The 17,207-nt window shown below is 44.2% G+C and overlaps 1 protein-coding gene across 1 annotated transcript in view; it reads right to left on the reverse strand.

Moving 5' to 3' along the window:
- Positions 1 to 1,706: 1,706 nt before the first annotated feature.
- Positions 1,707 to 17,207, reverse strand: part of LOC8030819 (protein toll-like) — a 48,749-nt gene continuing 33,248 nt past the window's right edge. The window contains exons 4-5 of the mRNA XM_040208250.1: positions 4,396 to 4,720; positions 1,707 to 2,013 (exon numbers count right to left, since the gene is read on the reverse strand). Coding sequence (XP_040064184.1) covers positions 1,719 to 2,013; positions 4,396 to 4,720 — 620 coding nt within the window. The 3' untranslated portion in view covers positions 1,707 to 1,718. The remainder of the gene's footprint in view (positions 2,014 to 4,395; positions 4,721 to 17,207) is intronic.

The following is a 17,207-nucleotide window of genomic DNA, read 5'->3' on the forward strand; positions in this document are numbered from 1 at the left end:
TTGTGCCGTCTTTTTTTAGCTATTTTTAATATGAATGTCAATTACAAACCCGCCCAGCAGAACAAACTTTTATACAAAGTTTGAGAACACTATAGATAGGTAAAAGATAAAGGAGAAAAAACTTTCTCTATGAGCCGACGCCCACCTAAGCCTAATATCATCAAAACAAGAAATGATACTGCCGGGCGACTTTAGTATTCAATTAAGTGGGAAAAAAAATTCTCACCAAGAAATAATTAACGTTGTTCTCTTTCTTGCTGCCAACAGTTTTTCGTTCATAGAAATGCCACATGTGTCCATAATGTAAGCTTCTTTTTTCACTTCGGAATTAAAAACAGCGCGGAAAGACGAGGACAAGACAAAGAAGTGACACGGACGTAGCGCTGACTTACAACTGAGTTTATTGAACGCAAAATCGCAATATATATTTGCGGTGTCACGAACAAAAGAGAAGAAAGAATTCAGCCCATGTGATGCATCACCAATAAAAATAAAACAATGATAACCCGACTTCCAACGGTGTGAGGTTGTTAAGCGTCATAGGAACCAGCTTACTCGGGAAATTCTAGAGGCTGTTGAGATAGCGAGGTTGGGTGCAGCATGTGTAAGCAGTCCTTCTGTGGCCCTATCAGGCAAAGAGATGAATTTTCTGGTTCCCCGACTTGCTCGTTTTTTAGCACATACTCTGTACAGCTGTGTCATGGCGCATTTTTATAATTATTTTTTATGTTTTTTATTATTGTTTTATTTTTATTGGTGATACATCACATGTGGGCTGAATTTTTTCTGTTCTTTTGTTCGTGACACAGCAAATATATATTGCGATTTTGCGTTCAATAAACTCAGTTGTAACTCAGCGCTACGTCCGCGTCACTTCTTTGTCTGGTCCTCGTCTTTTCGCGCTGTTTTTAATTCCGAAGTATGTACAAACTCGCCCAAGCCTCAACTTTAGCTTCTTTTTTTACGCTATCATTGGTGTTCATCGGCCCATATATATTTTTTATTTTTATCTTTATCCTTTGATTCAGGCACTTCATGTTATCAAACTTTCGCGTTCTATCCCATTCACTAACGCAACCATTTTACAAAGTTTAAGTATCCTGTGATTTGTTGTACAATAAAACGCACGCCGAAAAACACGGTCCTGTTCTAAAAAAACAACAACAAAAAACACCTGGTATGTCCCGCAGTAACCGGCAGAAAAAGCAGAAGAGAAGCGACTATCATGGACACAATAGGTGGCGTCTCTAACGTACCGTGATTCGTGGCCCGTGGTCTTTTTCTATATGGCAAAAGCACCTATTTTTTTTTTTTTTTAAAAAGGGGTGTAGACGTTACACCCTTTGTCAGATATACGGCACCCTAAAACTTCAGTTGGACGTACAGTGTGCTGACGTCGAACTGACTGCCCCAACTTTTGCGAGAGGGTTGATGACGGTGCAGTATAACATATTAAACAGCTAAAGTACGTATCAAAGTCTACAGGAAAAAAACACACAGGTTTTGCAGTTGAGCCTAGAAAACCCCGATAACGTTTTTTTGCAGTCAGTCACGCTTACATAAACTATTTTAATGAGTTGTACAACTCGGCTATCAAGCCGCTCGTGAAATTTAGTAGCGTCGCTACAACGTCAGTGCGCTGAACATTCAACTGAAGTTTTGGGGTGTCGTATGTGTGACAAGGGGTGTAACGTCTACACACACCCTTTTTTTAGAGTTTACGGCTCTTCGACGTGGGACAATGGGGTCATTGCAAAGCCGTCCTCATGGTGGACGATGAGTTTTCCCGTGGCGTGCCTCTTGGGCAGCGAGTAGAGCAGCTTGTCCCAGAAGTGTGCCTCGCCCCAGCGGAGATAGTTGATGGTTCGCATGTAGAGCTGCAGCTCCTCGTCCAGTCGACTGGGGTCCACGTCATCCAGACGCAGCAGCACCAGTCGGTTGATCTTGTCCTTAAGAGCGCGGTGGTGCGCCACACGGAACTCCCACAGGCACCACTCGCTCTCCACAAAGTTCCTAAGGTAGAGGAAAGGAACAGCTTAAGTTCACAGTACTCTAAAAAAAAAAAAAAAAAAAAAAAACAAAAAAAAAAACGGGGGCACATTTTTGCATTCTTTGTCCCATATGCTACAACCCCAAACTTCAGGTCCGCGTACAGCGTACTGATTTCGAACCAATGGCACCAACTTTCACGAGCGGCTTGCTAGCCGAGTGGAACAACTTATTAAAACAGCTAATGCACGGTGCGCCCCAAACTTGACGCCACCAAGAGATGGTCCAGTTTCTTCACATCTTGAGATATTCCTGAACCTAGCGGTCCAACTAGTTGGTGAAGATTTGCGTCTTCAATGAAAGCCCAACCAGGGGAAGGTAGTCCAGCAGCTGCAGCGATCAATTTATCTTTGGGTAGCATGCAATAGATCAATATTTTCGAAACCGAGTGGCGGCGTTAAAGGGGTACGGAAACAAAATTTCAGCTCTCATTTTCTAGCTTGAATGTATTGCATGTTGTACCCTAACCTCAAAAACACCAGTCTTCCGTTGAAAGGCACAAGAAAACGAATTTTAAAGCTAAATAAACGATCTTTCAATGTGCACCTGGTGGATGCATGCGGAGCCTATTTGGGGGGTAATCTTGCAATGTTGGGGAACTTGCTACGTAGTCGTGACGTAGCAGATTCCTTCGGTGCAGCGCCGCGCTTTGGAATTTCAACATTTTCCTTCTTAGCTTTCCTCCTAGCTCAACTCACAGATCGCGCATTGTACCAAACGGTCCAAGAAGACGGAAAGGAAGGACTCCCCTCTTTCTGGGACCCTCGTTCGTGCAACCCTCGTTTGTGCAACCGGAAACAGCCAGTCTCCCCTAGAAGAGTAGCCCGTCGCTCAAAACTCGAACAAAAGTTGCTTTCCTCACCCTGTTCAGCCCTAAGCTGACAGTGTTGTGGAAGCTACTTGCTCCTTGGGCCAGCCACACGCTCGTCACCCCACGGGTATTTCGAACGGCTCGGTTGTAACGCGCTGACGCTATTGACACCACCACAACGCTGACAACGCCACCAAGGGTAAAGCTCGTAACCACGCCTGCCTTGCTACGTCACGAATGCGGGCAACCTTTTCTTTCTGTTTTTGTTTGCGCCGGATATCCCGTGACGCATCGTGCTCTTTGTTCGCTTCTCTTCAAGCGCTGGCTCGAGTGTACCGTTTGGAACGAAAAATAAAGCCAGTCGTTCAAAATACAAACGTGCGATTATCTTTTACGGTTATTACCTGTCATGCTGGACTCATTTCCGAACGAAATTTAAATATTTCAATTTTATTATTTTTTTTTTTGCCGTACCTCTTTAAGTTTGAGGGGCACTATACGTGTAACTGAATACAAAAACAAACAAAAAAAAGTTTTTTGGCCTTATTGAAAAACATTAATGTTTTTTTTTTGCCTGTGGTCTTTGATACGTACTTTAGATGTTTAATCAGTTATTACGCGCGGATATCCAGTCCTTCGAAAACGTTGGGGCCGTCAGTTCAAAATAAGGGCTCTGTACGCCGAACTGAAGTTTCGAGGTGTGTTATATGGGACAAAAAAGTGTGAGACTTACACCCCGAACTTAAGATGAGCCTAGGTCGGGACGTGCTACCTGAAATGGCCGCTGAGTCATGGTTGTATGAAAACAATATTAATTGTACTGCAAAACCTTGCAAACTAAAGATGATAGAAAACATCACGCGCCCCCCCCCCCCCCCCTTTTTGTATTAAACTCCAATAAAAGTTACTACAAAAAGAGTTTTTTTCCGTTGTTTTTACGTTTCTAGTAACGTTGAAATGTACGTATCCTGATTCAGTTCCCAAAGCAGCCGTCTGGCGGCGCGTCGAGCGACGCTTGGTGAGTCGTGGTGAGTGATGGGGGGTACCGTTCGTGTATGCGGCGCCTATGAGCAGTTCCGTAACTGAGGTAATCTAATAACGTTGGTTGAAGGGCATCCCCAAACGCCATGCGTCTTGTTTGGCCGGAAGTCCGAAAATCGTTTTATGGGTCCTTTAAATGGCCAACTATCCCTTTGACTCACGCGGTATCCGGAGCGCAAGCTCGTCTGCTTCTTGCAGGGGGGTCGCGATGATGTGAGAACATCGGGCTCTTATATCGACTGATTGAAAACAATAGTGCGTAGACATCGGGCGTCTAGCACTAAGGTACATTAACTTTCAATCAAAGCCAATCAGAGCCCGGCGTCGTTCTGACGTCACCTCGACTGCTGCGCAAAAAGCGGACGACATGCTCTCCGCATATCACGCTGCTGTGACGTCACTAGGCAGGAATTGAGGAACCGGAAATGAAGACGTGGGTAACTCATCAGTCGGAAACGCGCTCTAGGCAGCGTACCTACGTTAGTGCAACTCACTCGGATAGCAAGAGGAGAGTTCGCCTCGAGCAGGACACTGCCTCCTGGATGATGTCCTGGATGAGGAAGCCTCCCTTGAAGTTCCGGTCGTATGTGCAGGCTGAGAACCCCATGGCTTCGATGCCCGGGACGAGCGTGTCGTAAACGAAGGCAGAGTCCTTGCTGCTGAAGGACACGAACACGTCGAAGTGCTTGTCCTCGTCTATCTCGTCCTCCTTGATGCACTGAAGGCAGCCGCAAATTCCCCGAGCGTACAGCCACACCATGATCTCGCGCTTGTACTTCAGGTAGGCCGTAGAAGTGGTCAGAACCATGGTCACCAGAACTGGACGTTGGACAATTTATCATTGCGAGAGTTCATCAGAAAAGGGCAAAATGTGGTGAGTTTTCGCAATAGACCGGCGGAATTCACGCAAGAAACTATAAACCGATATTTTTGTTCTTCGGTCTGGATATCGAATTAAACATTGAAAGCCTCGAAGAATTTTATTTCGCGTTTTGGAAACGGCATGACACATTTTTTTCTCGACTATATTCTTTCAGCGAAGAGGCGGCTGCGCGCAAGCGACTTATATAGTGTCATCGAGAAAACAAAAGTTATTTGTAGTCTCTAAATTTACAATTGAAATCGGGCTGCTTGAGGGGCAACAGAAGAAGCGCCTGAGGGGTAATAGAAAAGGTGTTTGTCCTTTGTCCTCTGTGTTTATTTATTTATTGTACTCTCAGGGCCCGAAAGCATTACAGAGGGGAAGAGTGTATAAAACGAAAGAAAAATGTAGCAAAACAACAATACAGTAAACACATCATAACAAGTGAAACTAACAGGTCAGAAGTCAGCGCAAAAATGGTTAGTAATGGCACTTCGAAGAGGTTTAGAGCCAGTTATGGCAACAGTCAAACCGGGAAGGTGGTTCCATTCCTCAGCTGTGCGTGGTAGAAAGGATGAATGAAATGTATTGGTTAATGCAGTTTGGTACTAAAACTTTGTGCTGGTTATCAACACGAGATATGTAATAGGGTGGAGTTATGAAATGGTCACGTAATATTGGATTATGAAAAAAAAACTTTATGGAAGAAGCATAAGCGTGAAATTTTATGGCGAAGTAAAAGAGATGGTGAAGTTAAACTGTTTTCCATTCACGATACACTGGCGGTGCGGTGATAGTTCGATAGAATGAAACGGGCTGATCTGTTTTAAATGGATTCCAAAGCAGTGATGAGGATATTGTGACCGGGATCCCAGATGGAGGCTGCATACTCTCGTTTAGGTCTTATTAAAGTTTTATAGAGGACCAATTTAAGCGAAACAGGCACCATAGAAAAATTGTTTTAGGTAACCCAGCATGCTGATAGCACGATTAGTAATATACTCAATATGAGGTTTCCATGAAAGGTTAAAAGTTAAGTGAACACCAGGATATTTGTACGATGTCACTTGTTCTAAGGAGTTACCATCAGGGTAGTACAAAGGACTCTAATTAGTTGTAACACGACTTTTGTTTTGGCTAGTTGGTTCTTACTAGACATGATTAAAATAGCATAAACTTGACAATGACAACAAAGAAGGCACACGTACATCAGGACTGGCGCTTACTTCCAACTAAGTTCATTTCATCATCAACCAAGCAATATATACCATCGCCAGCGAACATAAAAACCCAAAAAGACAAACAATAGTTATACATTAAGATTATATGCATACCACGCGCCTTTCTTCAGATAAAACCATCAAGAAAAAATAATTCTTTGTCTATGAGACACACCGACGGCATGCTGACGCACTTGTCTCCCGCTCTTTTGATAAAAAACGCCTCTATAATTTACCTCTCTGTCTTGTCCTTTGCTGTCTTTAGGAACTTCGTCAAATTCAAAAGCAGTTTACACCCACATCGTTTAACGTGCTCAGCAAGATGACCACCCGAATTGCTTCGTACCGACCGATTATGTTCGCGCGCTCTCTCATTGAAACACCGACCCGTTTGTCCAATGTAAATGCGGCCACAGCTAGAAGGAATTTCATAAACAACCCCACTTGTGCAGTTAGCGTACCTGACGGCATGTTTTTTTTCTTTTTTTGTGCATTGCACTTTTTTTTTTCTTGTAAGCATAGGACATAGCTTGCCAAGCTTGCAGAGAGCCGAAAAAAGGAGATTAATATCATATCTACCAGCTATCTTTTTCAAATTATGCGATACCCTGTGCATATAAGGCACAACTTGCCCTCTTTTTTTGTTGATCTGTTCTAGAGTACGTTTTTTATTATGTCATCCTTTAAATTTCTGTAATAGGCTCTTGCAAACGCTTGAAAGTAACATGTTAAGGTACCCTGCAGATTTTCGAAGGCGGTTGACATTTTGTGTTCCCAACTTTTTGTGAGGGCAGCCAGTAAGCAATTTGTAGCTATTCCTCTTTTTATAAGTTTGGAGTGGCCATTTTCAAATGACAAACGACTTTTTTTGGATCGCGGGTTGTACATCCAGCACAAGTGTTGCCTAGAGAAATCAAGCTGTAAATCTAGAAGCTGAATGCAATTCTGGGTTGCAAATTAGCAAGTGAAATTTAAACCTCCCGAGTGACAATTAAAAATGTCGATAATTTTTTAAGCAACATCAACTTCATTTGTCCCAGCCAAATCTCCTAAAACAACTAAAAAATCGTAAACGTATCGGTAAACCTTAAGCACATGTACATTTTCAAGAGACCCAGATATACGTTAATTTATCTTTTCCAGATAAATATCGCACAACACTGGGACGACAGAAGATCCAATACATATACCATCTTTTTTTTTTGTATAAAGAACTGATTCAAGGAGGGTTAGAAAGTTTTTACAGTTGATGCCAGCCGAATTTCGGAACTTGGTCCGTCCGGATTCCTCGATCTTGTCCCTTACAGCATTGAAGAGTCCATCAGGTGGCACTGAATAATACAAGTCTTCTATATCCACTGAGAAGGCTGATCTGGCCGTTATAAGTCCGTCCTTGATGTCCTGTACTATCTCCATAGAGTTTTTCTACGAAAGAAAAAGGATCATCACATGCCAACGTATTCAGATGACGCTGTAAATAACGGCTCACTTGGACCTGCCACGAATTCCTCTCTGATACTACTACCCATAGAGGGCACTCTGGTTTGTGAGTTTTTCAGAAAAAGAACACTTCCAAAACACCACTTTCTGCTTTGTTAACAGCCTTTTGAGGCTATTCAGGTTCAAATCCGTTAGCATCTTGAGTGCTGCTGTCTTCTGTTGCTTATAGGCCGAAAGTTACTTGTATTAAAATTCTTCCCTATTGCCGATTTTGCCTTGTCTTGAAACAGGCCTTCAGGCATAACCACGAATCCGCCTTCCTTGTCCGCTTGCACAATTGTCAAACCACTCTGCTTCAAACAATTGACTATTTTCTGAAAGGGAGGTTTTCCTTTGGGTTTCAGGGACTTACTGTTGGCTAGTAGCTGGTGCCGACTGGAGGAAGGTTCGTAGCTGTACTTTGGGCCTTTTCCCAGGACCTTGTGTACACTTTCCGGTAGTTAAGCGTTTCCAAGAATCGTGACGTTGCTATTTGTTGCTGCCTCGTGGTTCTTCCTTGATGAAGGTAGGCTTAATCGCGCTCTTTGCCACAGAAATTATGTAGCCTGTTTTGCCAACTTCCCGTACTCGGCATAGCGACGGTCTTGATTGTGGGATCCGTCTTCTCCTTGAGCGATGATTCTCAGCCAGTCTTGAAGCAGGCGAACCTGTCTCCAGCATTCAGATTTCAGGATCTTGCAGATTCTCTTTGCATGTCCCCAAGAAGGTTCCAGTACTCCGAACAGAGATTGAACCTCTAAAGGAATGTATTTGTTTCCAATAGGTATCTGGAACTTCTATGTTATTTTAGGCTTTCTTGTTATTTCACTTGTTTGTCATGTATTTTCTTTCATGTAACCCCCCTACAATAATGCCCCCTGGGCGATGTAGGTGTGTGCATAAATAAAATAAATAAATAAATTTCCTTTTTACGCAGTACGCCAGGACCCGGGATTGGCAGATGAAAATGGCAATAAGGTTGATACAGGTGATGGCAGGTTCTTGCTTGGATTGATGAAAATTGATGAAGCCATGGTTCATCGTGTTGCAGGAAGCGCTGGAGAACAGGACAGAGAGAGAGTCATCGGTGACGGAGTCGACAGCCTGAGTCGCACAGTAAGTCTGAAACCCAAAGGGAAACCTCCCTTCCAGAAAGTAGTCAATTGTTTGAAGCAGAGTGGTTTGACAATTATACAAGCGGACAAGGAAGGCGGATTCGTGGTTATGCCTGAAGGCATGTTTCAATACAAGGCGAAATCGGCAACAGTCATTTCAAACTCCCTCAGAAGACAGCTTCAACGTCACCACGACCAGGCCCAAAAGATGCAAGATTATGCCTTTACGAAATTCCTAAGCGTCCTGGGTGCAGTTTTTGTATCGAAGCTACTACCGTCGCCGGTGCCCTGAAGGAGCAGCCGTCTCGCTGGAAAGAGACATCTGCTCAGAACGCAACAGTCTGCCGCCTCTCGAAGGATTCTGCTTAATTGTCCTATAGCTACTTCAGCTGGTCAAATTCTTCTCTTCAAAATGAATAAATTCTCGTTCTGTCAACAACAGAAATGATAAACTCTAAATTTGGAAGCATTGACGTTTCCACGCTTTGAACCAAAACAAGTGGCAAGGTTATCGCAGCATTGAAAGGCGTCCGTCACGAGAAAGACGTCACCATATTTTAGAATCCCTGCCGCCGTGGTACAAAGGTGCGGTCTCTCGCTGGATAACAACTCTGTTCAGAAGGTCGCCTCCCACTTAATCCTCTGTGCATCCTTTCTCCCATAGCGCCTCAAAAATTAGACGAAAGACTGCGTAACCACCACGGACGGCATCTTCTTTGTATCGCAGTTAGCCCCCAACTTCCTCGCATTCAAAGACTGAATTATATATTGCTGGACGCTGCGCCCGCCTTATCCTCCTCGCAGTTCCTGGCTGTGTGTGAAGGCTACTGTACCATTCTTTTAGAGAGACACATTCGTAGCAGTATTAGTGATGGCTTTCGCTTGCCTCGGCCTTACTTTATTGCTGCCGGCGTGAAAAGACAAAGAAAAAGGTTTTTAGAAGTGAAAGAGAAACTTAGGGTAGAGAGCTTATAAACGCTCGCCGCCCTTTTTAATCATATATACATGTAAAGATACCACGAGTATGCATGTGATTATAACCAAAGTATGGCCGGCCGCTATACTTCGTTTATAATCACCAATAATGTTCTTTAGTTATAATAATTGGTTATAATAAACAATCGGTGTCCTCTTTTTGTTACTTGTGTAGCCTAGACCGGACTGTGACTAAAACCGGTGTGGCTATAAGGTGTGTTTGTGAGCAGTCCATGTACTGTGCAGTTTCCTCTGTCATGCAACGTCTATCTCTAACCGGCAAGGCCATTTTTAGAACGCTTGTTATAAAAGCTTCATCTACTGCCATCTCGCATTCACTTTTCGTGCAAGATGGCAACGGCCACCAAAACTTCGTTATTATGGCCCGGGCTAGGTGCTATGTTTGAACTGAGGGAAAGGAAGTCACACAACCTGCTGTTTAAATGTCTGCTTTGTATGCCGAAACTCAAGCTGCTGAGCACATCCGGGACGTCGAACTCTAATCTGAAAAAGCACGTTAAGGTGAGCTATTCTTCAATGTCACTTTTTTTCCTTTAAAATGTCGTCGTTAAGCTTTCTTAGCCAAAAGAACATATCTTTCTTTCGAGATCGTTTTGTTAGTCGCAGTTTTTCAGATACATCTCACAATGCTCATTAATGTAAGCTAGCGAAAAATCTTCGAAAACGGCTTAGTTTAGTTTACTTCTATATCTCAGGAGGAGGGTAAATCAATCACGTGTCCTCAGTCTCGGGCTAAAAAAATGGTTAACATCCACCAGCTCGCCTGCGCAATCACTACATTATCAAATCAATCATGGCAGTTATATATAAACACGCCTATTTGACATTTGTTTAAGTTTTCGATTTATTTTGAGTTTCTTTTTCTATACTAATTCGTGATGCAGTTTATTTAGTTAATGGTTTGTTGTTCCATGCCACTGATAATTATAAATTAACAGCGGTGCTTCGAATCAGTCCTAATTGTTTTCTTTTCCGCCAGTCTCTCTATTCGCAGAAGCTGACAGGGTTCGCGGTAATTTCAGAGAAACGAAAGACGTACCGCTTTTCCAACACACCCTTGAGGAAGCAGAGGAAGATCGACCGTATACGCATCGAACTCCCGTTTCTCAAGAAGTGTTCGACGATCTTGTGGAGACGTTTGTGGTTGAGACTCTAGAGTCATACACTAACAGCTGTCATACGCTAGCAGTGAAACACAAAGTAACGACCAGCTAACGTAAAAATAACGTCCGTTATTCATGGCAAGTAACGACACCGGTATTTCGTTACATTGGCAAAATGGTAACAGAGCTCTGTAACGCGTTAGCTTGTTTCCAAGCCAACGAGTAACGCTATTTCGTTACTTATTGTACTGTAACGGGCACAACACTGCGCCATAGCCTTCTTTATACTCACAAAAACTGACAGTTCGACGACGGAGCCAGAGTGCCCGGGCGCAGATTTGGAGCGCAAGGATCTGGTAGCATAGAACATTTCTCAGGGAACCTGGACGTCAGCGCACAGGTTTTGCAGTGGCGAGGACCCGAAACATGGTATTCAAACCCGACGAAAAAAGAAGCGGTAGCGCGAGGAACGTGAGGAGCACGAGCGGACACTCCATCGCTCAGAAGAAGTGTGTTTCGGCGTCTCGCCGCAGCGGGGCGCCTGTCACCTGGCTCTGCTCTCATCCGTTGTCCGCCGCTCTACATTTTAAATTTCGGTGGTCGCTTCTCGCAGTGATCTGCCAGGCTTTGTCTGTATAGAGGAGGCTATGGTCACGCACTCGAAAAATCCAGGGAATTCTAGCCATAAAGAGCTTCGCAGTAAACTAAAATGTACTTTTGCTGATATCATGCTCAAAATTTCAGGAATTTCAATGAAACTCACGTAGTTAAGAAAAAGACTGTGAAAAAACGGCTGCGTACCACACAAACTAAGGTTAGCGCCTAATTACTTAATAATATTCTCTATTTTTTACTCAAATGGAAACACTGAAAGACGCCATTTTAGGTCTAAATATGAGCTCCAAAAAGAAGAAATTTTATTAAATATATTTTATTTTTTCCAGTCAACATGGATTTGGGTGTTAGCTACAATAATATTTTAGTTTGTTCTCATAGCACTACTATTTGAATTCCATGGTTTAAACTTTCAAATCCTCGTTCTGTTGTGTCCCAATTAAATGACAAATTATCCAGTTTATGCAGAAACGGCCATATAGAGAGCCAGAGAAAGCAATGTGGGCAGCGGTGCCAAGAATTTTAGAAATAGCCAAAAGTTCAATCTATCTCCACTGTGTAACATATACAAAAGATTTGAAAAATATTTTTTGTTGTTGCTGAGAAAATATTTTTTTTTTTAAAGATGAGCCTCTCCGACCATGCCTCCAGGCGCCCGCCTCGTAGGCGACGCACGCCGGCATTCTCCAGAAAGGCGTCAACGGTGTGAGATGCCGCCGCAAAATCTTTAACGCTCTCCTTAAAACACGTTGATTCAGTTAAAACGGACGTTATCCTGACTTCCATGCATCCGTATCCTTTCTACGTTACGTATTGATACTGGCGTCTTAATTTTACTCTACTTCTGCCAAGGTAATTGCGGACGAGCGCATATGTGCGTCGTCTGCTTCCCGAGTTTAGGAATGCATACTGCTCGTCGGTCTCGTCAATCAGGTATAAAAACAATTCCGACCGGATATCTCTTCACCGATTTGCGAAATATTCAAATCGATTAACGTAGAAGTTTGGGCTAGTTGGTAAGTAGACATGATAAAAACAAAACAGCGCAAAGACAAAGACGAAGTAGAAGAAACCACAGGACACAGCGAGTGTAATACACCACAGATATCAGAGAAGCACACTGCCAAGCAACACTCGGCAGTCGCCTAATTTAGAGAACGACACTTAGAAATCATGCAGAGAATTCAGCGTCAATCAGGAAAATAGCACCAGTCATAACAGCAGAAAAGGAACAGCCCCAAGTGCGTCAGAATTAGAGTGCCTTCATACACACGCGCGCCTTTGCTTGAGTGGTGACACCTCAGCCATTTTTCCGCTCAATTGCTTTTCATGCCTTTTGAAGTGCGCGCAACCCGGTGTCACTCAGCTCGAGCGCGTAGCTTTTGCTAATGCATAGACGCCATTTTACCGCCCAAGTCATACACCGAGTGCGCGAGAGCGTCACGCGCTGGCACATTCAGTGCAACAATGGATGTCTTCACCCTGAGACAGACAGACATGCAGGCACCCTAGTCAGAATACAACAACGAGGACATCAGACACCTCGGAAAATAATTTTGAAAAAACCGACGAATCCTTCTGGAGCTCAGCACTCAGAATGTTTGTTGACATGGCGCACCGTTTTCTGAATACTCAAAAATCAGAATGGGCCACAATAATCCAGAAAGGCCTTGATCTGGTCACTCCTTTTATCTTTACCTGGATAAAGTAGAATGTTTTCAGGATAGTTTGAGCTCAACGACTGTGTTTTAGTGGAATGCAAACGGCCTCCGGTCAAAACTTTCTGATTTTAAACAACTTGTTTGGAAATACCGCTTTCCTGTACTTGCAATCATTCAAATTTCAAATTCTCGGGCTGTACATTTATAGCCTCAAAAAAGACATCCGGGATTAGCCGTGCGTTATTAGGCATACTGAAACATCTTATTTATGACGTAGATGATAAAGCCCCCAATGATACTAATGAATACGTTTGTGCAACTATTAAAAACAAATCTCGTCGTATCACAGTCATTTCCGCTTACATCGAGACACGGGCACCTTTCGACTCCAAACGACTCGAGTCTATTGTACAGATGACTCCCTCCCCACATTGTTTGTGTGGAGACTTCAATGCCCACCATGAGTTCTGAGGCAGCAGCAAAAACGACAAGCGAGGACGCCTTATTAATGATGTCACTTTAGTCTTGTTGAATGATGGAAGTCCCTCGTTTCACCGCGGGGAATCCGTGAGTAGTGTTCTTGATTTGACGTTCGTCTCAGCTAGCTATCTAAAGCATGTTGCTTGGTCAGCTGATCTGGAAGCAAAGGGGAGTGACCATCTACTGGTTCTAACATTTGTCCGTGGGTTTGATACCAATAAGAAACGGCATGTGATATCCGTCACGGATTGGGACAAATTTTCTATGCTCGCAAAAGATTGCATTACTGCAGCAACCACGAATGCTGAGTTGATACCGTCTATATCACAATGCATCAAGTTGGCCACACGAAAAATAATGCTTCCCTTGAATCGCACAGAGATTGACGTGGAATATGAAAGGTTGCGTGCAATATGCAGACAGGCAGAACAAAAAGCCAGACGAACAAAGGACCCGGAAGATTATCACAATATACGAAGGACACAAAATAAGGTACGCAACTATCTTGACGCATTCAGCAGGCGTCGATGGAGAGACCTTTGCGCATCTCTGGATGGAAAAAAAAAAAAGACACATCTCTCTACTCTGGAGAGTTATACGTGGAATCAGAGATACCCATTCAGAGCCCTCGCATTGCGCCAAGGTTGTCCCGATATCGAGATTGCTGAGGCATTTTGCAGTCTCGTTGCCCAGAGCTCCTGCTACCCAAGCACTCAAAAACATCCAGCAGTTGTTTCGGTGACGGCAAAAGAGATATCCCGAACATGCCTTTTACTCTTGAAGAGCTGGGTCACGCCTTGCAGGACTCCAAAAAAAAGTCATTCCCTGGTCCAGATGTCGTAACGTACTCTGCAGTCACACGATGGAATGAACACTCAAGACGCAGACTTCTCGAATACTGTAACCAAACATTTGCTAACGGTGTGCTCCCACATGACTGGAAGCGGGGCAAAGTTATTCCTGTTCTAAAACCTGGACGATCTCCTTTCGACCTAGGGTTGTTTTGACGAATCGTGCTCAACAGTTGCGTATGTAAGATAATGGAGCGTATGCTTTTGTTGAGAATGACATATTATTTCGAAAACTCAAACTTATATCCCGAAGAAATGTCAGGGTTTCGCACAGGACGTTCCGCAACAGACAGCGTGATCGATATCGTTAGTTCGGTTGAGCAAGGCATTGGCGATGGGGAAAAGACTCGCCATATTCTTAGACATTAAAAAGGCATTTGATTCCATCACACATGAGGCAATTCTGACTGCAATGGCTGAGCATGGATTCGGTGCGAAAATCTTTAACTGGGTGAAATGGTTTTTAACATAGCGAACTATATTCATGCAAACAATTGAGGGAAACACACAAGATCATATCATAGAACTAGGGGTTTCTCAAGGAGGCCATTCTAAGTCATATGCTCTTTAATATCACACTAATGTCTTTGCAACGGAAACTTTCAAAGCAAATACATTTATCAATTTATGCAGACGACATACGTATCTGGTCAAAACATTCAAATCGATTTGTCAGTCAAAGAAGACTTCAACAGGCTCTCGCTGACGTTACCCAATTCCTACGAGAACGTGGCATGTGCTTATCTCCAGAGAAAACAGTGGCAATGGCTTTCACATGAATGTCTGTGAAACGTTTCCCCCTGGTCTTGGCCGGGAATCTCATTCCATGCAAGCCAACACACAAGTTTCTCGACTGTATACTTGATAAAAACTGAACCTAGACTCCGCATATAAAATATCTCAAGTCAAAGCTCGGTTCCGCGTGCAATGTACTTCGCTGTCTGACAGGGAAAACATGGGGCAAGTCATGCTCGTCCTTGTTGAAACTCCAGAGCGCTTTGATAAATTCTCTTCTCAGGTATAGCTTGCCTGTCCTACAAAGTATCTCGATCACGAACAACACAAGTCTTCAAGCAGAAATAAACAAGCCGTTAAGGATTTGTCTTGGCGTGCCTGAGGGAACATCAGTTATTGGTACAACAGCAGAAGCTGGAGCACTTCCACTGGCAATCATGCGTACGCAGGATACATTACGAGTGCATTTAAGACATAAATCTTGAAACAAATGTCATTTTCTCGTGAATCTGAGCCACAAAAGACCAGCTTCGGGATACGGTAAAGCCATTGAGCCGCTGCGTTCCGATATACCAGATTAGATTGAATATTATGCAATATCATCTTGTCCTGCCTGGACAACACCAATGCCAGAAATTAATATTGTAGCGGTGCTGCCGTGGCGCGTGCTAGCACCCACCGAGGACGACGACGAAGCGCGTGCAGACGGCGCGTGACACACTTCTAATCGGGTCTAATTTGGCTATGGACGTCCTTTTGTAAATTAAAAACGTAACATTAGGTGTCAGAAGTGGGATTTCTGGCATGGCACCTCAAGTTACCCGGAATGCCTCCTCTCGAGAAGAACATCCTCTGCAGTGTGGTCAGCGCCGGCGTCTCATGGAGCCAATGGCTGGCGGCTGGATTGCCTGACGCTGCAAATCTTCATGCCGGAACCGCCACGAACAAGGTACCACATCGCCATGTTCCCCATGACTATTCTGTGGCCGTGCAATGAAGATCCTGCGTTGGCCTATGGCCACATTAGCATCCCAAAGCTTCAAGGCATCGAGGCGCGTAAGTGCGCGCCGGACTTGAATGTTATTCTGACTGTCGTTCTGGACATTCGGCGGTTGAGGTCATGAGCAGCAACGTTAACATAGCGTTCCATCTTCTGGACTTTGGCCTTACCGGCACATTTCATTTTCGGTATTGGTTTTCAAAATGCGCAAATGTGCAATGATGCATTGCACCGATATGATATGTGCCGGCATCAGACTTCTGATCAGACATGTCACCAGGGGTGACGAAAACAGGAGCTAGCGGCGGCCAAGTGACAAGTCTCCCGGCATCAACTTCAAAAAGCGCCAATGTGCTGGATCTTGGTGTTGCGGAGGAACTGTCGCAGACGAGCATCGGCAACGACCCTGCAAAAATAACTGTCTATCTTTAATGGAACGTGGCGAGATTGTTTAGCAGAATGAACCAACCCAGGAAGAAACAGCACTAAAAAACTCTGAGGGGATATAGTGTAGCGGTGCTGCCGTGGCGCGTGCTAGCACCCACTGAGGACGACGACGAAGCGCGTGCAGACAGCGCGTGACACACTTCTAATTTGGTCTAATTCGGCTGGACGTCCTCTTGTAAATTAAGAACGTAACAATATTAATGTACCAGGTCTCACCCAAAAAAAAAAAAAAAAAACAGTACAGCCGCAAACTGTTAAGCTGCAACACACACTAAGCCATATCCACTGCACATATTCCGACTACATACACGTTTACATGGACGGATCTTCGTATACCGGCACATCATCCTCTGCAATAGTAATTTCTGCGCTCAAGACAACTCGTAGCTGCAAACTTTCCCATAGTGTCCCTTCAACAACTGTGGAATTGCACGGAATGCTTCGTCATCAGAAAAAATCCATGGAGGTGACACCCAGAGTCAAACCAGAACGCCCCCCTCAACTTGTCCGGAGTGCAGTTATCCCCGTCTACAGAAAGCTTTCTGGCCCACGGGCCGAAGTATGCTCCCGCGGTCGCAAACACCAGAGTCGACCAGCTGGCCGCGGTGTACGAGATCGCCGCCACGACACCGGAGGACAGCCGTCAGGACTTCGTAGCGGCAGGGTCAAGAGCTGTGTGCTTCCATGGTGAGACAAGGAAAACCAAGAATGCTGCCACCCCAGCTATCAAGGAACTTCAGTC

This window comes from Ixodes scapularis, unplaced genomic scaffold (genome assembly GCF_016920785.2).
Source record: "Ixodes scapularis isolate PalLabHiFi unplaced genomic scaffold, ASM1692078v2 PGA_scaffold10__122_contigs__length_95168666, whole genome shotgun sequence".
Taxonomy (NCBI): Eukaryota; Metazoa; Arthropoda; class Arachnida; order Ixodida; family Ixodidae; genus Ixodes; species Ixodes scapularis.